Source organism: Orcinus orca, chromosome 7 (assembly GCF_937001465.1).
Source record: "Orcinus orca chromosome 7, mOrcOrc1.1, whole genome shotgun sequence".
Taxonomy (NCBI): domain Eukaryota; kingdom Metazoa; phylum Chordata; class Mammalia; order Artiodactyla; family Delphinidae; genus Orcinus; species Orcinus orca.
In genome coordinates, this window is record NC_064565.1 from 8,871,835 (window position 1) to 8,899,393 (window position 27,559).

Below are 27,559 nucleotides of genomic sequence, written 5' to 3' on the forward strand. Positions count from 1 at the left end.
CTATGGCTACAACTTCCAATACTATGTTCAATAGAAGTGGTGAGAGTGGGTATCCTTGTCTTGTTCCCGATTTTAGTGGGAAGGCTTTCAGCTTTTCACCATTGAGTATTATGTTGGCTGTGGGTTTGTCATAAATAGTTTTATTATGCTGAGATATGTTCCCTCTATGCCCATTTTGGTGAGAGTTTTTATCATGAATGGATGCTGAATTTTATCATATGATTTTTCTGCATCTATTGAGATGATCCTGTGGTTTTTGTCTTTTTTTCTGTTGATTTGGTGTATCACACTGATAGATTTGCGTCTGTTGAACCACCATTGTGACCATAGAATGAATCCAACTTTATCATCATGTATGGTCCTTTTCATGTGTTGTTGGATTTGGTTTGCTAGTATTTTGTTGAGGATTTTTGCAGCTATATTCATAAAAAATAGTGGCCTGTAATTTTCTTTTTTGATAGTGTCTTTGTCTGGTTTTGGTATCAGGGTGATAGTGGCTTCATAGAATGACTTTGGGAGTGTTCCCTCCTCTTCAGTCTTTTGGAAGAATTTGAGAAGGATCTGTATAAGTTCTTCTTTATATGTTTAGTAGAATTCCACTGTGAAGCCATAAGTCCTGGACTTTTGTTTACATGGAGTTTTTTTAAATTACAGATTCTATTTCACTTCTAGTGATTGGTCTGTTCAAATCAACTATTTCTTCTTTTTTTTGATAATTTTATTTACTTATTTATGGCTGCATTGGGTCTTCATTGCTGTGTGCAGCTTTCTCTAGTTGCAGCGAGTGGGGGCTACTCTTCGTTGCAGTGTGCAAGCTTCTCATTGCGGTGGCTTCTCTTGTTGCGGAGCATGGGCTCTAGGCATGCAGGCTTCAGTAGTTGTGGCTTGTGGGCTGTAGAGCGCAAGTTCAGTAGTTGTGGCACGTGGGCTCAGTTGCTCTGCAGCATGTGAGATCTTCCCAGACAAGGGCTCAAACCCGTGTCCCCTGCATTGGCAGGCAGATTCTTAACCACTGCACCACCAGGAAAGCCCAAATCATCTGTTTCTTCTTGATTCAGTTTTCATGGGCTGTATGTTTCTAGAAACTTGACCATTTCATCTAGGTTGTCCAATTAGTTGGCACATAATTGTTCATAGTATTCTCTTGTGTTTTTTTTGTATTTCTGCAGTGTCCCTTGTTATTTCTCCTCTTTCATTTATTATTTTGTTTATTTGGGTACTCTCTCTTTCCTTCTCTTTCCTATCCTTTCAAAAACCGAGCTCTTGGTTTTATTGATTTTTTTTTCTATTCTTTAAAAATTCCTGTTTTATTTATTTCCTCTCTGATCTTTCTTATTTCCTTCCTTCTGCTGACTTTAGGTTTTGTTTGTTCTTCTTTTTCTAATTCTTTTAGATGGTATGTTAGGTTGTTTACTTTAGATTTATCTTGTTTTTTGAGGAAAACCTGTATCGCTATGAAATTCCCTCTTAGGACTGCTTTTGCTGCATCCCATAGATTTTGTGTGGTTGTGTTTTCATTGTCATTTGTCTCAAGGTATTTTTTAATTTCCTCTTTGATTTCATCATTGAGCCATTGATTTTTAATAGCATGTTATTTAGTCTCCATGTGATCATTTTTTTCTCATTTTTCTTTTTGTGGTTGATTTCTAGTTTCATGCCATGGTGGTCAGAAAAGATCCTTGAAATAATTTCTGTCCTCTTAAATTTGTTGAGGCTTGTTTTGTGTTCTAGTATGTGGTCTATCCTAGAGAATGTTCCATGTGTGCTTAAAAAGAATGTGTATTCTGGTGGGGCTTTTTTTTGGGGGGGGGAATGTAATGTCTTGAAGATATTAATTAAGTCTAACTGTTGTGTCATTTGGGGTCTCTGTTTCTTATTGATTTTCTGTCTGGAAGATCTGTCCACTGATGTCAGTGGGATGTTAAAATCTCCTACTATTATTGTATTCCCATCAATTTCTTCCTTTATGTCTATTAGTATTTGTTTTATGTATTCAGGTACTCCTATATTGGGTGCATATATTTATTTTTTGTTGAACTACAGTTGATTTACAGTATCATGTTAGTTTCTGGTGTACAGGAAAGTGATTCAGTTGTGTGTGTATATATATATATATATATATATATTTCATATTCTTTTTCATATTCTTTTCCATTATAATTTATTAAAATATATTGAATATCTGTGCTATACAGTAGGACCTTGTTTTTTTAATCTATTTTATGTATAGTAGTTTGTATCTGATAATCCCAAATTCCTAATTTGTCCCTCCCCCCTTTCCCTTTTGGTAACATAAGTTTGTTTTCTATGTCTGTGAGTCTGTTTCTGTTTTGTAAATAAGTTCATTTGTATCACTTATATTGGGTGCATATGTGTTGAGTGTAATATCCTTTTCATGTGTTGAGTCTTTTGTCATTATATAGTGTCCTTCTTTATCTTTCTTTATGGTCTTTATTTTAAAGTCTATTTTGTCTGATATGAGTATGGCTACTGCCACTTTCTTATCATTTCCATTAGCATGAAATATCTTTTTCCATTCCCTCACTTTGAATCTATGTGTGTCCTTCACCCTAAAGTGGGTTTCTTATAGGCAGCATATTGTAGGTTCTTATTTTATTATCCAGTTTGCCACTCTATGTCTTTTGATCAGACGGAACATTTGGTCCATTGACATTTAAGGTAATTATTGATAAGTATGATTTTATTGAGATCTTAAACCTTGTTTTCCAGTTGATTTTGTGTTTCTTCTTTGTTCCTTTCTTTATTTTTCCTTTTGTGGTTTGATAGTTTTCTATCGTAGCATGCTTGAGTTTGAGCAACTGAAAGAGCACGGTTGTGGACTGTTGAGATACAGATGCCTGTGAGCCGAGCAGGTATGGGTGGATGGGCAGTTCTGCTTAGGTCATATGAACGTTAAGATGCCTGTCAGGCCTCTAGGCAGAAGAGCAAGCAGGTGGTTGGAACTGTGAGCCAGGAGTTGAAGAGAAATCTCCAAGCTGGAGAATTCAAGTGAGTTTTCAGCACCAGGACCAAAGCCACCTGAGGCAAGACCCAGCCACCTGGGGCAGGGCAGGTGCCGCTTTGTGTCATCTGTCACTGCCTAACCGAGCAGGATGCCAGCTCCAGAGCACATCTTCAACCACTTAAGGCAAGCCATTACAATGACTGCAGCACCAAAATGTCCAAATACCCAAATCTGAACCCAGAGGGGTTGTGGCCAACCGCAGATAGCTCACACTGACAGTTATACAGCCATAGGCTTCAGAGCACAGAGTGGGGAATGCCTTCTGTTACGAAATCACATATTCATACAGCATGAATCAAGACATATTGCAAGAACATTCTGCAGTTGATTCTATGGACAGAACAGTAGAAATGAAGTCTACCAATGTTTCATTTACATGTAGAATATGAGAGGCTTATATACATACTACATCTTCAAGATCCAGGAAAACTATTCCGACTCAAAAAACCATAAACACTGTGAAAGGAATTACCTCAGCAATTACTTGGGACTTATGACAAATACAGTATCTTCAAATATTAAATGCTAAAATTGAAGAATTTTTGCTCCTCTGAAGGAAGGAGCATAAGACACTCACAGCAGCATTTATGGAGAAATGATCACGAAGATTAGTATAAACCACAAATTCCCTCAGGTCTCTCCAGTCTCGCAATATATTTATCTATATTTGTTATTTAAATGTGCCAGGGACTTCTTTGGTGGTCCAGTGGTTAAGAATCTGCCTTCCAATGCAGGGGACACAGGTATGACCCCTGATTGGGGAACTAAGAACCCACATGCCACAGGGCAACAAGCCTGCACACCGCAACTACTGAGCCCACACGTTCTGGAGACTGTGCGCCACAACTAGAGAGCTCACACGCCACAGCTACTGAGCCCGTGCACTCTAGAGCCTGCGTGCCACAACTAGAGAGCCCACGCACCACAACTACTGAGCCTATGTGCTCTGGAGCCCACATACCACAACTAAAGAGAAGCCCCTGTGCCACAATGAAAGATCCCATGTGCTGCAACTAAGACCCAACACAGCCAAATAAATAAATAAAATTTTTAAAAAAGGTGTGACTACATATTAGGCAGGATTTTTTTAGGCAGGATTTTTTAAATAACACGCTAAAGAAAGGCTGCATGAACACTGGATATAAGCTGAAGAGAAGTTCAGATCTTCCAAGCAGAAAGGTCAAGAAGAATGAGGTTAGTTGTAAAGACCAGCTAACATTTAGGGTTCCACTGTGCATGTGAAGATGTAACAACATTTGAAAAGTTACTTAACTTGAAACTGGTGTTGGCAAGCTCAGCCTGCATAAAATAAACATTAAAGCTTCACATGCTTACCTCATTTAAGGACAACCTCACAATAAGGCAAAGACAATTTTATTTTTAATTTTATTTTATTGTGGTTAAGAACATTTAACATGAGATATACCCTCTTAACAAAATTTTAAGTGTATATTACATTATTTTTGACTATAGATACAATGCTGTACACAGATCTCTAGAGTTTACTCATCTTGCTTAACTGGAACTTTATGCCCATTTTTTAGTAACTCCCATTTGCCCCTCCTCCTGGTCACTGGCAACTACATTCCACTCTTTGATTCTATGAGTTGATTTTAGATACCTCTTATGAGTGGAATTATGCAGTATTTGTCTTTCTGTGAGTGACTTATTTCACTTAGCATAATGACCTCAAGTCGCACCCATGCTGTTACATATTGCAAAATTTCATTCGTTTTTAAGATTGAATAGTATTTCATTGTATGTATATACCACACTTTCTTTATTCATTCATCTGCTGCTGGACATTTAAGTTGTTTCCACATCTTGGCTATTGTGAACAGTGCTGTTATGAACATGGGAATGCTAATACCTTTTTGAGATCCTGATTTCAATTCTTTTGGATAAATATTCAGAAGTGGGGTTACCAGATCATAGGGTAGTTCTATTTTCAATTTTTTGAGGACTCTCTATCCTGTTTTCCATAGCAGCTACAGCATTTTGCGTTCCCACCAAGAGTGTGCAGGAGTTTCAATTTCTCCACATCCTCTCCTCTCATCCTCTTTTGGGTTTGTTTGGTTTTTTGTTTTATTATAGCCATCCTGACAGGTGTGAGGTACTATCTCATTGAGGTTTTGATTTGCATTTCCCTGATGATTAGAGACTTTGAGCATTTTTTTCATATACCTGTTGGCCATTTGTACATCTTTTTTTGAAAAATACCTATTTAAGTCCTTAGCCAATTTTTTAATTGAGTTATTAGGGTTTTTGGCATTGAGTTGTAGGAGTTCCTTATATATTTTGGAGATTAACCCCTTATCAGATATGTGGCCTGCAAATATTTTCTCCCATTCTATAGATTACCTTTTCACCCTGTTGATTGTTTCTTTTCTGTGCAAAAGCTTTTTAGTTTGATGTAGTCCCACGTGTTTATTTTTGGTTTTGTTGCCTGTTCTTTTGGTGTCATATCCATGAAATCATTGCCAAGACAAATATCATGAAGCTTTTCCCCTATGTTTTCTTCTAGGAGTTTTAAAGTTTCAGGTCTTACATTTAAGACATTTTGAGTTGATTTTTGTTTTAAGGTATAAGATAAATGTCCAATTTCATTCTTCGTTTTTATGTGGATATCTAGTTTTCCCAATACCATTTATTGAGGAGACTATCTTTCCCCCATTGCATATTCTTGACTGCTTTGTTGTAAGTTAACTGATCATATACGTGTGGGTTTATTTCTTGGTTCTCTATTCTGTTCCATTGGTCTATATGTCTGTCTTTATGCCAGTACTGTATTGTTTGAATAACTTCATAATATATTTAAATCAGGATGTCTGTCCTTTCTCAGGACTAATTTGGCTATTTGTGGTCTTTTGTGCTTCCATATGAATTGCAGAGTTTTTTTTTTTATTTCTGTAAAACAAAATGCCTTATGGATTTTGATAGAGATTGCATTGAATCTGTAGATCACTTTGGGTAGGATGGATATTTCAATAATATTAAATCTTCCAATCCATGAACACAAGATATCTTTCCATTTGTGTCTTCTTTTATTTCTCTCTTCAATATTTTGCAGTTTTCTGTAGGCAAGTCTTTTACCTCCTTAGTTAAGCTTATTCCTAAGTATTTTATTCTTTTTTGGTGCTATTGTAAATGTGATTGCTTTCCTAATTTCCTTTTCAGAAAGTCTTTGTTAGAGTATCGAAACACAACTGATTTTTGTACATTGATTTCATATCCTGAAATTTTACCGAACTCATTTGTTACTTCTAACAGTTTTTTTATGGAATATTCAGAGTTTTCTGTATATGAGATCATGTCATTTGCAAACAGGGACAATTTTACTTCCTTCCCAGTTTGGACATCTTTTATTCCCCTTATTGCTTTGGTTGGGATTTCCAATACTGTGCTCAATAGATGTAGTGGGAGTGGGCATCCTTGTCTTGTTCCTGATCTTAGAGGAAAAGCTTTCAGTTTTTCACCATTGAGTATGATGTTAGCTGTGGAATTTTCATACATGGCCTTTATTATGTTGTGGTACTTTCCTTTTATTACTTGTTTGTTGAGATTTTTTAATCATGAAAAGGATGTTGAATTTTGTCAAAAACTTTTTCTTCATCTATTGAGATGATCATGTGATTTTCATCCTTTATTCTGTTAATGTGTTATTTCATATTAATTGATTCTCACACGTTGAATCATCTTTGCATCCCAGGGATAAATCCTACTTGGTCATGGTGTATGATCCTTTTAATGTGTTGTATTTTGTTGAGGATTTTTGCATCAATGTTCATCAGGGATATTGGTCTGTAGTTTTCTTGTCAGAAAAAGTTGTCTTTGTCTGGTTTTGGTATCAGGAGAGTTATGGACTCATACAGTGAGATTGGAACTGTTCCTTCTTCAGTTTTTTGGAAGAGTTTGAGAAGGGTTGGCATTAATTCTTTAAATGTTTGGGCAGAGACATCTTTTAGATACATAAGATTGTCCTGTTGCATTTAACTTAAGCAGCTTACACACTAAAAGTAGGAAGCTGTATCATTTTTTAAAAAGCTTTTAAAAGCTTAATTTGTTAAAAATAACTGGTCAGCTAAATCTACCATGAAAAATCATGATGTTTAATTTTTTGCAGTGAAAATTATTATAAAGTAATGCATGATATGATTTTATTGCCTTGCACAGTACTGAGGTGAAAATGAATTTTTTCATTAAAGTATTATGTGACATAATTTCATTATATTATGTTGTATTGATTTACCAAAACTTGTAATTTGGTAAAAACATTGCCTTCTTTGGTTTTGTATTACAAAAGTCTATGATCTAGAATATTATATTGTGGGCTCATTATGTTAAATTAAAAAATCAAAGTTATTACCTAAATTTTCCACTTCACATTTGTCTAACATAAAAGAGCCATGTATCAAAAATCATGTTTCACTTACTGCTAAGCATGACATGACATATTTTTAATGTAATAGCTTTCTGAAGTATTGATAATTATAACCAGAAAGCATCTTTTATACATGAAGGCCTACTTGACTGATTTCCCTGGAACTTAATTCTTTGTTTCTTTTTTTTTTCTTTTTCCTATTTTTTGGCCACGCTGCGCAGCATGTGGAATCTTAGTTCCCTGACCAGGGATCGAACCCATACCCCCTGCAGTGGAAGCACGGTGTTTTAACTACTGGACCACCAGGGAGGTCCCTAATTCTTTGAATAATAGGGAACCATGGCAGCAAACAGCCACATGCAGCACATGTTTCCCCATGGCCTTCTCTCTCATGGGAGGGAAGGCCATGGGGAAACAAGCAGCTTGTGTGCTCATGGAGGCCAGACAGTTCAGAGGCCCTAGAGAGGTGCAGGGAAGAGTGTGGCATCTGGGCAAGTTTTAATCCTGCCTCTGCTGCTGGCTGCCTGTGAGACCTTAGCAAGTGTCTTAACCTCTGTGAGCCCCAAGTCTTTATCTGTGTAATGTGTCTAATAATACCTATTTCACAAGTAGGCTTGAATCTGATATGTTAGTAGGCGGTACACTGTAAATTCCCAGTAAAGGTTATTTTACTCTCAGCAGTAAGAGAACAGGGAGGCTGGGGAGGACGAAAGAAGGTCAGAGTCTTTCCTGTGAGAAAACCCTGAGTAAGCCTTGAGGTGCAGAGGGGATTCAGATTTGGTGCTATAGATGTCTATAGAAGTTTTATTTGCTGAATGGAAAAGCATTCAGAAGCACGCAAAAGCAAGGCTTCATGGGACCTAAATCAAAAATCTTGAGCTGAGGAGATCACTAAATGTGATATGGGATCCTGGAGCAGAAAGGATATTAAGGAAAAACTGAGAAAAGTATGGACTTTAATTAAGAATAATAATGTATCAATATTGGTCCATTAATTCTGAGTAATGTACCCTGTCAATGTAAGATCTTAATAAGAGAAACTGGTGTGGGGTGTATGGGAATTCTTTGTACTGTCTGCCCAATTATTCTATAAATCTAAAACAGTTCTAAAAAGTAAAGTCTAGGGAATTCCCTGGAGGTCCAGTGGCTAGGACTCCGTGCTTCCACTGCAGGGGGCCCAGGTTCGATCCCTGGTTGGGGAACTAAGATCCCGAGTGCCTCTGGGCCAAAAAAAAGAAAAGTGAAAAAAATAAAAAGTAAAGTCGATTAAAACAACAACAACAGTAACAAACTTTTTTTGTTTAACCTGAAAGCTGGACAGGATTTAGAGTGGAAGGCAGACGACAACAGCTGAGCAGAGGCAGCAGAGCAGACAAGGGCACATGAGGAGAGAGCAGTCGCGTGGGGAGGACAGCCTGGCATGGGGGGCCCTGGGGGCCCACTCCCTCTCCACCCTGGGCCAGCGCTGCTGCTCCCAGACCAGAATGTCAGCGCAGTGCGAGAAGCGGCTCTTGTGTCTGGTCCAGCTGGGAGGCGGTGCCTGGGCTGCCTGCTCCCCCAGCAGCAAACACAGACTGTACCACCCTCGTCTGACTCACCATCAGCAGGAACCCTTCATACAGGAGAGAAGAGAATTTAAACAGACTCAGTCTGGTGAAAACAGCCCAGAGATCTGGGTGATTTGGGGAAAGGAACTTTAGCTCTCTGGGCCCCAGCTCCCCCACCTACAGAATGGGGCACACAGTTTAGCCTTCTTTGTTCGTGTCATTAGGATGTAGTGAGAAGCCCGTGAGGCTGAGGCCTGAGCATTTACTCTGGTGACTCAGCACGGGGCTGCCTAGGACAACACTCCCTGCACCAACTGTCCTTCCTAGGAAGGGCTGTCAGACCTCACCCCTGCTGTCCCTTCCCCCTTCTCTATTCCTGGATCTCTGGGACTCTTCCGTGTCCTTGAACAACATCCCACTTGCGTCTGGGGCCTGATGCTGTCTCCATTGCCTGGAACACTCTTCACCCTTCCGCAGTACTCCCCTCCCCCCCAGGTCACCCCCAGCTCAGGGTGGCCAAGACCTCACACCCTTGGGCAGGGGCTCCTGTGCTCGCCGCTTCATCACTGTTTACCCCTATTCCTGCCGGACTCTGATCTCCACGGGAGCAGGGGGGTGTCTGTCTTATTCACACTGTGTCCTCAGAAGCCCGTGTGTGTCTAGTGGCACAAACACAATAGGCACTGAACACTTTTCAGTGAATTCAGAAAGGAACAAACAAGTGCACAGATGTGCTAAATGGAAGCCCCTGGCCAGTGGGTGCTGGGGGAGCAGCCAGAGCTGCCGACACCTCCCCAGGCACCCCAACGTTCTGGCATTCCTGTTTCAACTCGAGACTGCATGCCAGGCTCTTTAGAGTTTCCTAAAGGGGCCTGCGGCAGCCCCAAAAGACCGTCTGCCCTGACTGTGCTGGAGCAGAATCTCCTGGGAGTTAGCAAACCACTTTGTTAAGGGCTCTTGACTGTGAACAGTGGGTCTCAGGCTTTGAGCTCTGCACCAGGTCACCTGAAGTCACACAGCCTGCTGGGCCCACCCCGGAGTTTCTGATTCAGCAGGTCTGGGGAGGGGCAAGAAACTGCGTCTCTGACAAGTTCCCAAGGGATACTGCTGGTCTAGGGACCCACTTTGAGAACCACTCTTCTCCAGGGCTCTAGGGCAGCACAGAGTAGACTCCCCTGCGGCATTCTCTCCTCACTGGAAGAACCACTGCTTTTCCTTTTAAGTGGAGACAGAAGATTGTTTGGGTGCTGTTCATCAGAGGTAAAGGGGCCCTTGCCAATCTTTTGTCTAGAATCCAGAATTCTTAGCTGTGTTGCTGTCTAAAAGTTCTAAATTATTAGAATCTCATAATGGATCAGACAGCTGGCTTGTCTTCCTACATAAAAATTAAATATCCAAAATCAAGACTGATTTTGTGTTGACCCGGCCGTGTCATTTATTCACCCAAAGATGCTTGCGGAGCACAGAACCACACCCTTTAATGCTTTCATGTACGTTAACGGCATGTGAACCTTCCAAGGGCCTTGCTTATATGAAAGGAGTTTGAGCGCATCTCGAAGGACAGATGACTAGCTCTGCCCCCTGGCCGTTTGCAGACCAGCACTGGGCCTGGGTGTCCTGACTGCAGTCCTGGGGTGGTCCTCCCACTGCCACCTCCACTCACTCTCCTGTGAACGGTCTCCTACTTCCTTCATTTACGCAAACACCTCCTCTGTCCCAGACCCTGTGCTGGAAGCTAGATATTAGATGATGATAAAAATATTGGCAGACTCATGTTGAAACTTGCTTTCCTTTCCTCCCAGGCTGCAGGTTTGCTAGATAAGCAACCATTTTGTGAGCTGCTGAGACCTCAACTGGGACTGGCTAAGAGAGAGCCAAGAAAAGTAGAAACTCTTACAAAGAATCTGTTTTATTCCCTCAAAGAGATGATTGATTTTTAAATTCTCCTAGAAGAAGGTGTGGCAGAGAGACAGACTCTGTATCTCTTAAGACATATACTATATATTATTTACAGATTAAATTATAGGATTCTGGGATTTGCTTTAAAATAATGCAGCACTGAAAGAAATCAGAGATCTAAGTATGGAGAGATATTCCACAGATTGGAGGACGCAACAGAGTAAAGATGTCAGTTACCTCCAAATCAATACATGGGTTTGACACAATTTCTACCAAAATCCCAGCAAGATTTTTTTGTAACTATAGACAAGATTATTCTAATGTTTATAGAGAAAGGCAAAGGAACAAGAATAGCTAAAATAGTTCTAAAAAAGAGGAATAAAGAGGAACCACTCCACCAAATTTCAAGAATTATTATACAACCATAGAAAACAAGATTGTGTGATATTGTAGAAGAACAAACAAGTAAATTAATGGATCAAAATAGAGAATAAAGAAATAGTGCCAAACAAGTATAACCGAACAATTTTTAAAACAGCTTTTTTGAGATATAAACCACATACCATACAACTCACCCATGTAAAGTACAAAATGCAAATTGTTTTGTATGTTATTAATTTTTAAAATTGTGATAAAATGTGTTTTAAAATTTGCCATTTTATATGTATAATTCAGTGGCATTATTTTCACAAGGTATGCAACCATCACCACTATATATGGCCAAATTTTTTCATCACTCCCTGTTCCATTAAGCAATAACTCCCTGTTCCCCTCTCCTCACTCTGTAATCATTAAGCAATAACTCCCTGTTCCCCTCTCCCTACAGCCCCTGGTAACCACTAATCTATTTTCTGTCCCTAAGAATTTGCCTATTCTAGGTACCTTATATAAATGGGATCATACAATATGTGTCCTTCAGTGTCTGCCTCATTTCACTTAGCATAGTATTTTCAAGGTTCATCCATGTTATAGTGTGTATCAGAACATCATTCCTTTTTATGACTGAATAATATTTCATTTTGTTTTTCCATTTATCTGTTTGATGGACATTTGGGTTATTTCCACCTTTTGGCTATTACGAGTAATGCTGCCATGAACATTGGTGTACTAATATCTGTTTGAGTCCCTGATTTCAATTCTTTTGGGTACATACCTAGAAGTGTAATTGCTAGATCATATGGTAATTCTATGTTTTGCTTTTTGAGGACCTGCCAAACTCTTTTCCACAGCAGCTGCCTTGTATATCTTTTCTGAAGAAATGTCTACCCAAGACATTTGCCCGTTTTTTAATGAGTTTGTTGTAGTTGCTGTTGTTCTTGAATTGTAGGAGTTCTTTATGTATTTCTAGATATTAGTCCCTTATCGGATATATGATTTGCAAATATTTTCTCCCATTCAGTGGGCTGCCTTCTCATTTTCTTGAAAGTATCCTATGATGCACAAAACTTTAAGATTTTGACGTAGTCCAGTTTAGCTATTTTTTTTTCTTTTGTTGCCTGTGCTTGTGGTGTCATACACAAGAAATAATTTCCACATCCAATGTCATAAAACCTTTCCCCTGTTTTCTTCAAAGAGTCTTACAGTTTTAGCTCTTACGTTTAGGTCTTTGATCCATTCTGAGTTAATTTTTGTATACGGCATTAGGTAAGGACCTAACTTCATTATTTTGCATGTGGATATTCAGTTTCCCAACACTATTTATTGAAAAGACTGTCTTTTCCCCCACTGACTATCTTGGCACCTTTGTCAAAAATCAACTGACCATTTATGTGAGGGTTTATTTCTGGGGTCTCTATTTTATTCGATTAGACCAATAGAATATATGTCTGTCCTTGTGCCAGTATCACACTGTTTTGATAACTGTGGTTTTGTGGCAAGTTTTGAAGTCAGGTAATGTGAACCCTCCAGCTTAGTTTTTTCATGATAATTTTGAATATTCAGGGTTCCATGAGACTCCATATGAATTTTAGAATAAGTTTTTCTATTTCTGTAAAAATGCCATTGGGATTTTGATAGGGATTGCATTGAATCTGTAGATTGCTTTGAGTATTATTGTCATCTCAACAATATTAAATCTATTAACCCATGAACATGGGATGTCTTTCCATTTATTTAGGTTTTCTTTTTATATCTTTCAGCAATGTTGGAATTTTCAGTGTACAAATATTTTGCCTCCTTGATTAAAGTTATTCCTAAGTATTTTATTATTTTCAATGCTACTGTAATGGAATATAAAATTTTTCTGTTTTCAAATTGTTCATTGCAAGTATATAGAAATAAAACTGATTTTTTTGTGTTGATTTATATCCCCCAACTTTGCTGGATTTATTTATAAACTCTGACAATCTATTGTGGATCTTCAGAGTTTTCTACATGTAAGATTGTGTCATCTACAAACAGAAATAATTTTACTTTTTCCTTTCCAAGTTGGATGACTCTTATTTCTTTTTCTTGCCTAATTGGCCAGAACTTCCAATACTGTGTTGAATAGAAGCGGTGAAAGCAGGCATCCTTGTCTTTTCCCTAATCTCAAGGAAAAAGCTTTCAGTTTCTCATCATTAAGTATGATGTTAGCTGTGAGTTTTTCATATATGGCCTTTATCATATTGGGGACATTCCCTTCTATTCCTAGTCTGTGTGTTTTTATCATGAAATAGTGTCGAATTTTGTCAATGCTCTCTCTGCATCAACTGAGATGATCATGTAGGGTTTTTTCCCTTCGTTCTATTACTGTTGTATATTACATTGAATGATTTTCATATGTTGAACCATTCTTGTATTTCAGAAATAAATCCTAATCAGTCAAGATATATAATCCTTTTAATATGCTGTTGAATTCACTTTACTAGTAGTTTACTGGTATACTAATCCTCTGTTTAGAATTTTTGCATGTATATTTATGGAAGATATTTGTCTTCAGTTTTCTTTTTTTAATAGTGTTTTGTCTGGCTTTAATGAGTTAGGAAGTATTTCTTCCTCTTCAGTATTTTGGAAGGTGTGAGAAAGATTAATGTTAATTGTTATTTAAATGTTTGGTAGAATTCACTAGTGAAGCCATCAAATCTTGGGCTTTTCTCTGTTGGGAAGTTTGTGATTCAATTTCCCTGGTAGTTATAGGTCTATTCAGATTTTCTATTTCTTCTTGAGTCAGTTTTAGTACATGTGTTTTTCTAAGAATTTACTCATATAGTTTATCTAATTTTTGGTGTATAACAGTTCAGTTGTTAGTATTTTCTTATAATTCTTTTTATTTCTGTAAAATTGATAGTAATGTCCCCACTTGGCTAACTGATATTTGACAAAAGTACAGAAGTAATTCAGTAGAGGAAAGTTTTGTTTTAGAAATAGTGCTGGAACAACTGGACATCCATAGGCAATAAAAATGAACCTTGACCTAAATCTCACATTTTATACAAAAAAACTCAAAATGAATCATAGGTTTAAGTGTAAAAGGTAAAACTATAAAGGTTTTAGAGGAAAAAAATGAAAATCTTTTGGAACTAAGATTTGGTGAAGAGTTCTTAGATGTGACTCCAAAAGCATCACCCATAAAAGGAAAATTTGATAAATTGAACTTCATCAAAATTTAAAATTTTGCTCTGTGAAATCCTTGTTAAGAGGATGAAAAGATAAGCAACAGACTGAGAGACAATACATGCAAACCACATATCTGACAAAGGACTCACATCTAGAATATACACAGAACTTTCACCACGTATCTGACAGAGGACTCATATCTAGAATATATACGGAACTTTCAAATCTCAACATTAAAACAATAAACAATAGAAATAGAAAATTGGCAAAAAACATGAAGACATATCTCACCAGAGAAGATATATGAATGGCAAATAGGCACATGAAAAGATGTTCCACAGCACCTGCCTTTTGGGAAATGCAAATTAAGACCAAGATGCAATATTATTATACACCTATCAGAATGTCTAAAGTATAAAATAGCGACAATACCAGATGCTGGTAAGGATGCTGAGAAACTGAATCTTTCATACATTGTGGTGCGAATGTGAAATGGCACATCCACTCTGGAAAACAGTTTGGCAGTTCCTTAAAAAACTAAACATTCAACTGTCATATGACTCAGCAGTTGCACTCCTGGGCAATCACATTTATCCCAGAGAAATGAAAACTTATGTCCACCCAAAAAACTGTGCATAAAAGTTCCTCGTAGCTTTATTTGTGACAGCCTAAAATTGGAAACCACCCGGATGTCCTTCAATGGGTGAATGTTTAAAAAAATGTGCACATTTATTACATGGAATACTACTAAGCAATAAAAAGGAATGAAGTAAAAATACAAGCAACCACTTGGATGGATCTCAAGGGCATTTGCCTGAGTGAAAAAAGTCAACCTCAAAAGCTTACATACTGATTGCCGTGGAGGTTACACAAATCTACACAGGTGATAAAATGACATAGAACCATTTACATGTCTTGTACCAAGGGCAGTTTTCTGGAGTCATATGAAATATAATCATTGGGGAAAACTAGGTGAAGGGGACACAGGACCTCTCTGCAGTAGAGTCAGAACACCCTATACTGTATAGTTATTTCAAAATAAAAAGATTTTTTAATGCCTTAGAGGAAAAGGTATGACAGACAACTTTCAATAGACTATAGTCTGTTTTAGATATGTGCTATGGTTACACTTTTTTAGAAAAGAGTCCTCATCTTGGGACTTCCCTGGTGGCACAGTGGTTAAAGAATCCGCCTGCCAATGCAGGGGACACGGGTTTGATCCCTGGTCCAGGGAGATCCCACATGCTGCGGAACAACTTATCCTGTGCGCCACAACTACTGAGCCTGCGCTCTAGAGCCCGTGGGCCACAACTGCTGAAGCTCGTGCACCTAGAGCCCGTGCTCTGCAACAAGAGAAGTCACTGCAATGAGAAGACCACGCACTGCAATGAAGAGTAGCCCCTGCTCGCTGCAACTAGAGAAAGCCCGCACACAGCAACAAAGACCCAAACAACGCAGCCAAAAATAAAATTTAAAAGAAATTTTTCTAAAGAGACAAGACATGCCACAAACAGGGAGATTACACTGGTGGCACAGATGGGTATCCAGAATAGAGGGGGAAAGTGTATGTATATAAACTATACATACATAGAAATATATTTTTACATTAATGATTATATTAAAAATAAACACTCAATAGACACTTCACATTAAAGGAAATACAGATAATCCATAAACATAGAAGATAAGATGTTCAACACATTAGTAAGCAGGAGTTTTAAATTAAAACTACACTAAGATCCCATTTCATACCTATCAGCCTGTCAAAAATGAAACTGACAATGCCCATCCCAAGAGTTGGGGGGATGTAGAGTTGGAAACATTCCTACACACTGTCTGACGTCTAAGTTGATAGGATAGCTTAGGGGACAGTTTGGCATACCCAGGACCCAGGGATGCCATACCTAGGTGTCTATACCCAGCAGCATGAATTCACTCCACGGGTAACAGTTTCATCCAAGAGGGCGAAAATCTTAGCTATTACAATGGTTTGTGATCCTCCAAAGAGCAACAGGACTTTAAAATATATAGTATATTCGTGGTATTAAAATTTCATTGGGGTCAATAGGAAAACAATGTATAAAAGGCTCTTTGGGCGGGGGTAATAATGAAAAAGAGGTTGGGAAACTCTGGGAGAAAGTCTGCGATCTATGCCCAGGCGGTACGTGGATGTGTCTGCAGCACCATCATTTGTACCAGCAAGAGCATGGGAAACACCCGATGTTCTGCAGCAGTGCAGTGCACCTGCAAAGCTGCAAGTACTCACAAAATGCAAGACTGTGCGTCAGGGAGACTGAATCATCACAACTACATGAGCTGTTGAGTAAAAAAGCCAGTCAGAGAAGAAAAGTTACTGGATGGTTCCATTTATATGAGGTCAAACCATGCAAAACTCAACAGAAATAAATGCTAAAACAAAGACAGCCTGTATAATTTATAGAAAGCTTGAAATATTGGATATCGCTAAAGGAAAGAGAGGGGAATGGGATTGGAGTAGGATATACAGGAGGTTGAATTCTAAGATTCTGGAATTTTCTAAAACATGATGATAAGTGCCACAGGTGTTCATTTTATTAATTTTCAAACAATATTTGCATGTATATACTGTATATTTCTTTGGAGATATATACATATATGTTTAATAAGAAGTTGTTAGCATTTTTAAGGGCCTTATGCCATGTATGAGGTATGGTAAAGTATACTATGTATACCTGACACACTGGTAAGTGGTTTTGAATTGAAATCAACGGGAGGGGACTCGAGTGTCATGCCACGGCACATAGTTGTGTGTCCTTGTTTACTGAGCTGGTGGGGACCGAATGGTAGGTGATTTACAGTGATGTGTGAAAGTCGACCAGTGCACTTTTTCAACCAGACTGTGTTTTTGCAACAAGAATGGTGTGAGAACCTGGCTCCCAGACCCTCTCCCTCCTCTTACAGAAGGAGCGTTTATCCCGGAAAGGCTCGTCTCCTTCTCCGCATGTCCCCTCCCTTGCTGCCCTTTAGCAGTTGCTCTCTCTCTCCTTCCAGCCCTCCCTGATGGAGCTCTGGACACGGCGCTCCGTGCGGATGAGGCAGGCAGTGAGGAGGACCTGTACGAGGACGTGCACAGCTCCAGCCACCACTACAGCCACCCTGGAGGGGGCGGCGAGCAGCTGGCCATCAACGAGGTAGGGTCAGGGCTGCATGGGTGAAGGGATGGGGCTGGAACGCACGACCTGGCCATCGGGGCGACTTCAGCACGTTCATGCAGGCCTGGATGTCCACAGTCTGTGTTCCAAGCAGATGACAGTGGCACCGGCGTGCACTCCACACAGGTTCAGCCTGTGGCTCTCACTTTAGAATGTGGTGTCCATGAGCAGAGCTTGTCAAATCCAGGACCCTCCCCTCTGCCCTCAAGGGGCCTAGAAGGAAACCAAAATAGCAGGTGTGGTACCCAGGACCTGTGATGTAACTCCTGTAACACTGTCCTGGATGGAAGAAGCTCTGCTTGGCAGGAAGGAGGCCAGGGCTTAGCCCCTGACCTCTCAACTAGTTGCCTGGGCAGGACCTGGGCAAGGCACGTGATTTCTTCCCTATTGACTCCAAGAGCTTAAAGAGTATTGCTGTTGCCATGACAACTGTGTAGTATATGTTACCACTTTTTACTGTTCCTACCTAAGCAGAAGAAATCAGTACGAAACTTTATGTAGGCAAAACTGGTCCCCATGCCAAGTCCTCCTTTTGTATTCTCCAAGGAAGGAGAAATTTCGAGACCTGGACGCTCCTCTGTTTTTCTCACTCATACTTCTATTTTCTCCCCATCTTCTTTTTCACTTAATTTGGAGACGGCTGTTGAACATAATGTGGTAGGTAACTGGCACAAGCACATGTCCATAACAGCACCACATTCTCCTCTTGGCCATGATATAAATGTATTTCTGCTTCACTAAAACGAATCAGACCACCCACGATCTTGCAGAAGATTTTCCCCTCACGAGGAGATCAGTGTACAAACAGTTAGCTTCTGACATTTCTGGAGCCCTTCGGGAGTGTGGTGTCCTCACTACCTACCTGACAGTCACCAGTGCACCAGCGCTTCCCACAGGCCCGGCTCTGAACGATGATTTAAAGTAGCCATTAAATAATGATTTCATCAAAATCCATGATGCATAAGGAATAAGCATCCAAATAAGTTGGTTTTTCCAATATATGAAGCCTTTCTTTAAGTGCTTCTCATAAACTATTTTGAATGGAAGGGGCTCCAAAATGATATCATCTTAGTAGAATTCACAGAGAATGGTTTGCATTTTCTTGAAGATTCAGCCGCCCTCAGTCTTGGGGCCCAGCCATGGTTGGAGGCCATGTGGGGCAGGGGGAGAGTCTCTCACACCTGGATGGGAGCTCCTCCCTGCCAGCGACCAGGTGTGGAGAGCTGAGCAGGTAGTCCTCTGAGTGCTGAGCTGTAAAATAGGATGACCGTACAGTTACAGGAGGACAAACAAACGCAAGTAACGTGGCACGCAGTGGGCGGTCAACCTCCAATGACGCAGATGGTAATGAGGAAGGAATAGTAACATAAAGCTTTCTGTGTGGGGTTATCTGATTGGCCATCAGTGCTGCGTTGTTAGAGCTCTCGTGTCTACTTTTTATAGCTGTTCATCTCCTACCTAGTGGTGGAATCTGGTCCATCACATCATGCTGCTGGTGGGGAGGTGCCTTTTTGGCCCTTAAAAATGTGTCCATTCTAAGGTCTTTGGATGACGAAAGCCAAGAGCCAGGAGTGCTCTAGAAGAACAAGTAGGCTCTGGCCAAGGGCAATGAAGGCAATTTAGACCATGAATTGTATAGGACCTATTTTAGCTGCTTAGAGAATTTGTTCCCTGTTTGGTTCAAAGGTCCTGCGTGGTATTTGAGGTTACTGAGTGGACAGCGTGGTGGTGTTGTACCTGTGTTTAGAGCCCTCAGCGCTCCCAGGGTGCTGGTCTTCCCTGGACCCTGGGTGAGCACCCAGGGTGGGGTGAGGATGCAGCATGCCACGGAGGAGGACGGCTGGGCCAGGCAGCAGAGCCCCTCCAGTGATACAAGGCTGACATGGGGCAGGGGCTGGGCTGCTGGCTAGTGGAGGACCTGCTGCAGGTCATTCCCGTCTCGGGCCTCTGTTTCCTCTGTGTGGGGTGAATAAGGCCCCTGGGCCCCACTGGCATGTAGGAGAGTCACCGTGCCCAGGTGTACTGGGTAACCGGGAAAGGCTGTATTCGTTACGATTCCTGGGCAGCATTAAATAGATTCACCTTATCAGGAACTCCAAAGAGACATAAGAGGTGATTCTCCGATGACAGGCTGGTTCCCCCAGCCTTGCGGAATCAGCACGTCCTGCTCTGCATCCCCGGCCCCTCTGGCACGCACAGCTCTTGCGTGTGAGGCAAGAAGGCTTACTGGTGGTCAGTGTGGGTTTCAGGCTTGGAGATAATAGAAGCAACACGTGTCAGAGAGAAGTCCACACTAAATAGCATCTGGCTTGCTCTAAACTCACACGTGCACTTGTATTTTCTAAGAATACGTTGGCGTCATGTTCTAAATTGGGACACTGTCTAGTTCCTGGTGACCTAAGGAGGGATCGCTCTTCAATTTCCTAAGCAGGAGGCAACCGAAACCAGCTGGCCTGAAGAGCAGGCGATGCAGGGGGGGCAGCGAAGCCCTTTTGTGTCCTGGGTACATGAGGAGCGTGTGTGTGTGACCACGTGAAGATCTAAGTGTGAGGTGTGCGCGTGTGTTTTGCATGCATGTGACACACATTTACTGAGTGTTTAGTGTGTGTCAGGCAGTGTCTCAGGTCTGGGACAGAGCTGTGCAGAGGACAACGTCCTGCCTTCCGGGAGCTGACCGCCGGGGTGACGGCAGGCACTGCATGTCTGTGTGTGGGCACCTGGCCTCGTCTGCATGTGCCGCAATGGAAGGAGATGTCTTGTTCATCCTGTATCCCTTGCCCCTAACTTGTGCCTCGTGCCTTGTGACTGTCCAGTTCCTGCAGCATGAGTTAACGTCAGCGCCCAGAAGTGTCCCCTCTCCTTTCAGTATTGTCCCCGCCAGATGCCCGTGACCCAGGCCCAGGCCTGGGCCTGTCTGCCCAATTCCTCACCCCCCTCCCACCCTCTCCCTGCCTCCCACAGCTCCGGCCATGCTCTGCTGAGCTGGCGTCACCCCTGAGGTCAGGCCTGAGGACATTCTTAGCCCAGGGATTTTTTTTCTGAAGAGTTGAGGGCTGAAAGTAGGCAGTGTCTTTGGAAGACATTGTTCTTGTTTCTTTTTAACCTCCCCACCCAAAGTTGTGAGATGGGACCGGCCCCCAGCCAGGAGGCCTGGGGTCTCCTGGTGCTCAGCCACCGCCCTGCAGATTGCAGTCTCCCCTCCGGGCCAGGCCAAGCTGTGCTGGAGGACGGCACGTGTGTGGAGCTGGGCTTCCCCTCAGCTCTGCCCACTTGCTGCACGGAGCTGAGGGCCTTCGAATGTCCAGCTCCCCTCCAAACACCTGTGTGTAGACCTGCTCCAGGAGGGCAAGGGGCCGCTGAGGGCAGCTCCTGGATCATCCTGCAGAGAGAAGATGACACCCAGACTAGAGGGCAGACAGACATAAAGCTTGTCCTCCAACCTGGGGCTTCAAGCGTAAAAGGAGCTTTGCCGGTAACTCGGCCAGCACAGCAGGTGGGAAGCCGGACTGGCCCGGCCCCCCAGGCCGTGGGGTCACCAAGGACAGAAGACAGTCTGGCCATCCACCTACTCGCAGCACTTCTTGGTGGAGCATTTACAGAACACCGCAGGATGCGAGGCTGGCTTGCGACCACCCCTTCCTGGAGGCAGTCTGACTCTCCATCCAGGAGTTTCTGCCTTCCCTGGTGCCTGTGACCCTGGCTATCTGTCCCCACACCTGACTTAGCTCTTGCACCCCCTCCCCGGCCCCAGGGAGGAGCCCAGTACTGGTCAGGGCTCCAGACCCCTAACGCGCGCCCTGAGCTGGGTGACAAACGGATGTAGGTCTCCGAGAGACGGGGCAGGAGCAGCTCGAGGCCCCAGCGCCAGGCCTGCAAGTGCCCATGGCCAGCAGCCCAGAGCAGCCTTCCTCTGCCCTCACCCTCCTGAAGCCATGTCCCAGACACCTAGGTCACCCCCCTCCACGGCAGTCCTGCCCCTCCCAGACCTACACACTCACCCAGCTAGCCTGGCAGGCCAGGCCCTGCTGCCTCTTCTACTCCTCCCTGGCTTGGATCCTCTCAGCCTGAATCTTTCAAGGGCCTACGCCTTTGTTTTCAAGCTTTTTTGGCTTTGTTTTTGGTCATGAAATACACACACAAATACTGTTGCTACTATCTTCCCTGCCGTACACCCAGATCACCGGGATCTGAAGGCTGGGTGCCCCGGGGTGGGGCAGAAGCCACCTCTCAGTCCTCCATCCCGGCCCAGGTTCAAGATTCTTCTGCCACTTAACGTCTCCCAGGCTGCTCAGCTGCACAGGGGACACAAGCGTCATCCCAGAGCTGAGCCGTGGCTGAAGTCCTGAAGCTCGCCCCCGAGGCCAGGCAGCAGCAGGAAGGTCCTGCAGACCCACAGCGCTCAGTGCTGCGCTGACCAGTGGCTTCCTGGAACCACCCTGACTGGTGGCCTGAGGTCACACAGCCCACCGTGCCCGCCTTCCTGGGTGTCCGATGGCTCTGCGACCACAGGGGCACAATGACTCAAGTCAGGGGTCCGAGCCACACCCCACCAGAGGCGTCACACAGTCTTACCAGTGCTGGGATTTGGGGCAATAGGGAGTCCCCACAATCCTTGTGAGAGCTTGAAGGGAGAAAATCTTGAGCCAGTTATTTGAAGAACTGGGCAGAAAAAGAAGACTCTTTCCCCCAACTAGACAGATAGGCCCAGTTGAACCTTCCGATCTGAGGGGGGCAGACAGCCTCTCTGGACACATCCCAACCCTCCTCTGCCACACACACAGGTACCCACCTGCGCACATACATCCCGGCGTCCACTTGCACTCTTCAGCAGGATGGTGACGTCCACAGGTACCATTGTCTCTACTCACTCACATGCATGTAGAGCTGGCACACACACAGGGAACCTGAACATACAGCCACCCACAAGGGAACACCCAGCCTCTGCACGTAATCCCTCCATGGGCTTCTCCTGCCCCAGGAGCCTCAGAGCTGAGCATGGAGCCTGGAAACCTCTGCCCACTTCTGAGCTGCTTTTCAGTCTCCTCGGCCCCCTCAGCTGCTGCCTCCTGACCCATCAGAGGGGCTCGGTGACCGTGACAGAGCTCCTCACTGTGGATGGAATGACAGGCTTGCACATGAGCTCTGAGCCCTGCAAGGTTAAGGTTGCAAGCTCTGTCTGGGAGGCAGTAGAAACCCCCGGGTACCTGACATAGGGTTTTTTTCAAAAGCTGCTGAACCACGTGCAGAAGAATGAAATTGGACCCTCAAAAATCAACTCAAAATGGGATTAAAGACTCAAATGTAAGACCTGAAACCATTAACCTACTAGAAGAAAACAGGGGAAAAAGCTTCTTGGCATTGTTCTGGGCCATGATTTTTGTATATGACACATTTGAAAAGCACAGGCAGCAAAAGCAAAAATAGACAAGTGGGATTGCATCAAACTAAAAAGCTTTGCACAGTAAAAGAAACCATCAACAGAGTGAAAAGGCAACCTATGGGGTGGGAAAATATATTTGCAAACCGTATATCTGATAAAGGGTTAATATCCGAAATCTCTAAGGCACTCACAACTCAATAGAAAAAAAAAAAAAGAACCCAAAAAACAAACCAGAAATAATAATAGTAATAACCCAATTAAAAAATGGGCAAAGAGACCTGAATAGACATCTCTTAAAAGAAAATGCCCAACATTACTGGACATTCAAATATCAGGGAAAGGCAAACCAAAACCATAATGAGACATTACCTCACACCTTACAATGGCTATTATTAAAAAGACAAAAGATAAGTGCTCTTGAGGATGTGGGAAAAGAAACCCTTACACACCGTTGCTGGGAATGTAAACTGGTGCAACCACTTTGGACAACAGTGTGGACGTTCCTCAGAAAGTTTAAAATAGAACTATTATACACTCCAGCAATCCCATTTCTGGATGTATATCCAAAGGAAATGAAATCAGGATCTTGAAGAGATATTTGCACTCCCATGTTCACTGCAGCATTATTCACAATAGTCAAGATATGGAAACACCTAAGTGTCCGTCAGCGGATGAATGGATGAAGGAAAATGTGGTATATATATTATTCAGCCTTAAAAAAGAAGGAAATCCTGCCCTTTGCAACGAGGTGGATGAACCTAGAGGACATTATGCTAAGTGACACAGAAAGACAAAGACTGCATGATTGCGCTTATATGTGTAATCTAAAAGTCAAACTCACAGAATCTGAAAGTAGACTGGCTGCCAGGGGCTGGGGGAGAGAGAAATGGGAAGATGTTGGTCAAAGAGTACAAAGTTTTAATTACACAAGATGAATAAGTTCTGGGGATCTCATGTACAGGATGGTGAGTATTGTTAACAGTACTGTATTGTACTTAAAATTTGCTGAGTGGTTAGTTCTTAAAGTGTTCTCACCACACAGACAAAACGGTAACTCTGTGAGGAGATGGAAATGGTAATCCAGCCACCACAGTGGCTTGATTGTGGTGGTCATTTTACAGTGTATATCAAGTCGTACGCCTTAAATATATACAATTTTTGTCAATCATACCTCAGTGAAACTGGGGAGGGAGGGTTAGCGGCTGAAGAAGCCAGCGGCTTTCCCATAGGAACAAAATGCCGCTCTGATGGGCAAGGTCAGTAGGAGAGGTTCTGAGTCAGGGCCTTTCTGGAGCATCTCAACACGGATCCACCCGTCTGTCCAGAGTTCAAATTCCTGGACGAGTTTATGACAGAGCAAATAGACCTTTCAGAGCCACATTTACTCATCTGTGCTGTCGGGGCCAAGGGCAGCCCTTGGTGTTAGGACTCAGAACCCCTGGCCCCCGGCACCCTAAGCGCCACCGTGGTCATCTATGCGCCCGGCCCGCGCGGAGCCAGGACCGCGGAGACCCCTCGGGTGGAGGCGCCCCGGGCCGAACGCGGCGCACGCGGGAGCCGCCCGGCCCGGCCCCGCCCCCAGCCCCGCCTCCGCCGGCGGCCGGGTCGCTGGGCCGGGTCGTGGGGGACGCGGCGCGCGCGGCGAGGGAGAAGCCCCGGCCCGGGGAGCGCGGCGGCTCCGCCCCCGCTCTGGGCGCTCCGGCAGCCCCGCGGCCGCCCTGTCGCGGCGGGATCCCCGGGCGCGCGGAGCCGGGAGGCTGGGCGCCATGGCCAGGGCCCCGCAGTCCCGGCGCCGCCCAGCGCCGCCCGGGAGCGTCCTGCGCGCCCTCCTGCGCTGCAACCTGCCCCCCGGCGCCCAGCGCGTGGTGGTCTTCGCCGTGCTGGCGCTGCTCGTGCTCATCAATGTCGTGCTGATATTCCTGCTGGCCTTCCGCTGACCGCCGGGGTGAGTGGCGCCGGCGTGGGCCCCCTCCGCCGCTGCGCGTCTTTCCTGCCGCCCGGCTCCGGCTGTGGCCGCCCCAGCCCCCAGCTGCCCGAGGCGGGGCCCCGAGAGCCCTGCACCGCCCCACGAGGGGAGGCCTACACCTCAAACCCGTGCGCTGGGGCCCGTCTGTGTGCGCGTTCCCCAGGGCACGGCCGGGTGGGTGACTTAGGGGCGCGGTGACACATGTGCCATGGGGTCCTTAATGTCTCTCTCGTGTGTGTGTGTGTGTGTGTGTGTGTGTGTGTGTGTGTGTGAGAGACTGAGGGTGCAGATGCCGCTGTGGCCGCAGCTGTCTGGTTGTCAGGGAACCTCGCACATGTGACCACCGTGTGAGCGGATCTGGACATGCCTTTCTGTGCGGGTTGAGAGATGTCTGAGGATGAGTGGGCTCCTCTGCTTATGTTGCCTGCAGTTGCTTTTCCCACTTTAGGTGTTAGATAAGTGGTCTCAGTCAGCGTGCCCCCCACTGCAGGCAGGCCGCCCCCCACCCTGACCCTTGCAGGTGGGCACCCCTGGGCTGCGTGTGCGGGGGCCCGTGGGATCTGCGTTGTGTTCCCAGACTGTCGGCATGGACTCCTCCACCAGCGTGCATGTGTGAGACAGCTGGGAGGTGGGGCAGGGTGGGGAGGGTGGGGGCGCTTTGAGGCAGAGCCTGGCTTTCCCAGCCCTGTCAAACTCTCAGAGGCACAAAAGGGGATCCAGCACCCTGTCCCTGGCTTGTCTTCGTCCTGAAATTGCCCCCCGCCGTCCGGGACAGTCCCCCACCTGCCTCCACATAAACACCCCACACCTCAGAGCCAGCGTATGCTCCCCACTGCCAGGCCAGGAGGGAGCCCGGAACCCTCGCCCCTGGGCCTGCCCAGCCTGAGTTTTGGCTTCAGTGCAGCTGCACCTCAGACAGAGTGCCAGGAAGGGCCTCTGTCCAGAAGCCCACCCAGCACTGGCCCTGGCAGACTCCAGGCTGTCCTGAAAGTAGAACGTGTCTCTGACCTCTTGGAGCTGCATCTTGTCTTAGTGACGTCACATAAATGGTTAATGTCATAGCTGTGCCTTGTCTGAGCACCTCCTATTTGTGGAGCTACACGGGAGACTAGTGACCCAGGTAGAGCACACTGTTACTCTGGGTTCTGATGGGGACCGAGGCACGGGGATATCAGGGGAGTTGCTCATGGCTGTGTGTCTATCAAGTCCCCTGTGCCCAGCAAGTCGCTGGGACAAGGAAGTGACAAAGGTCACCCTACCCTACCCCCTGCCATCAAGGGCTTCTAGGTGACGGGTCAGGATGGGTATGGTGGCTTGTCCATAAAGGCGTAAGGAAGCCTGCCTCTTTGCCCCATGGAGCCCTTCCCAAAGCTGAGCAGGAGACCACCTGCGGAGGACCCGCACCTCTCCGCAAAGGCTGGCGGAATAAAGCGGGAGCAGGCAGGAGGCACTGGGCCATGCGAGCGGGGATTTTGCTCAGGGCTCATTTGAGGGAAGGTGGGGACAGGGGGAGATGCCTGACCTGATTAATATCATGTGGGACTAACCTGGGACGGGAACTGGTCAGAAGCTGGGCTGTGTGGGGTGTGTCTGCAGTGCTTCCTCCCTGCCTGGGCTCTAGCAGTGGGGACTACCTCCACGCTGTCCTGGAGACTAGCGCGTGCAGCTTGTGTGACCTGAGGATGGACGGCATCCGCCTGCGATCTAGCAGATTGTTCTCAAGAGATCAGAGTGTAGCATCCCATTAGCCAGCCTGTGAATGTGCACTGGCAGGTGCGTGCCGGAACAGGGAGTCTCAGAACACCCACTTCCCCAGGATCAAAACTACAAAGCTTAATAAACCAGAAGTTTTGTTCCCTGCCAGATTCAAACCTCAGGTTACGAAAGCAGCTCCAGGGGTGAACCCTCCCCAGTCTCCGTAACTCATCACTCAGAACGTACAGGCCTTCCCAAATAGTCTCCATCCTGATGGGCCAAGTCACCCTTGGTCACTGTCCCTGTACGGGAATGTTCACCTGCAGCCACGTCCTCATTGGCTCAACTGCACCACCTTTGAGCCACTCTACTTCCTCTTGGTCTAGGGCCAGATCCTCTGAGGGCTGGATGGCAGCCTGCTTGTGCCCGTGTGCCGGCTGTGGGCCGCCCAGCCTGATGCCTGCTCCCGGGCTGCAGCTGGCCAGCTCTTCTCACGTGGCCTCACTGAATCCTCTAGTCTCATCCTGGCCGCACTGCAGCCCGGAGGTTTCTCCCTGCAGAAGAGGACAAGCCTGTAGTAGGTCTTCTTAGCTGGGATGAGTACAGTGGTTTCTTGAGGAGGCCTGCAGCCCCCAGGATTAGCCCAGTGCTGTCTGCCCAGGGTCCCTGGGTGGGCCACGGGAATCTGCAGCCCTTGAACAGCTGCTGCTGTGAGGATGGGTGTACACATAAGCTGTGGATTATTCTGAAGAGTGGTTTCACTGGGGTTTGGAGCAGGTTTAAACCCAAGAAAACATGAAGAACCTCATGGTGGTTTGTGAGCGTGCTTTCTCAGGCCCTACCCTGGAGGAAGGGCCCAGCCTGAGTGCGCTCCAGTACCCAAGCACCCCCTGCTTCTCACCCTGTCCCTTTGGGGTGCCATGGAGACAAGTGACCCC

General features: G+C 44.8%; 1 protein-coding gene across 1 annotated transcript in view; it reads left to right on the forward strand.

The window, feature by feature from the left end:
- LOC101275616 (uncharacterized) overlaps nucleotides 1-27,559 on the forward strand; it is a 253,173-nt gene that overhangs the window by 214,747 nt on the left and 10,867 nt on the right. Inside the window, 1 exon segment of the mRNA XM_004276883.3 lies at nucleotides 17,420-17,559. Coding sequence (XP_004276931.2) covers nucleotides 17,420-17,559 — 140 coding nt within the window.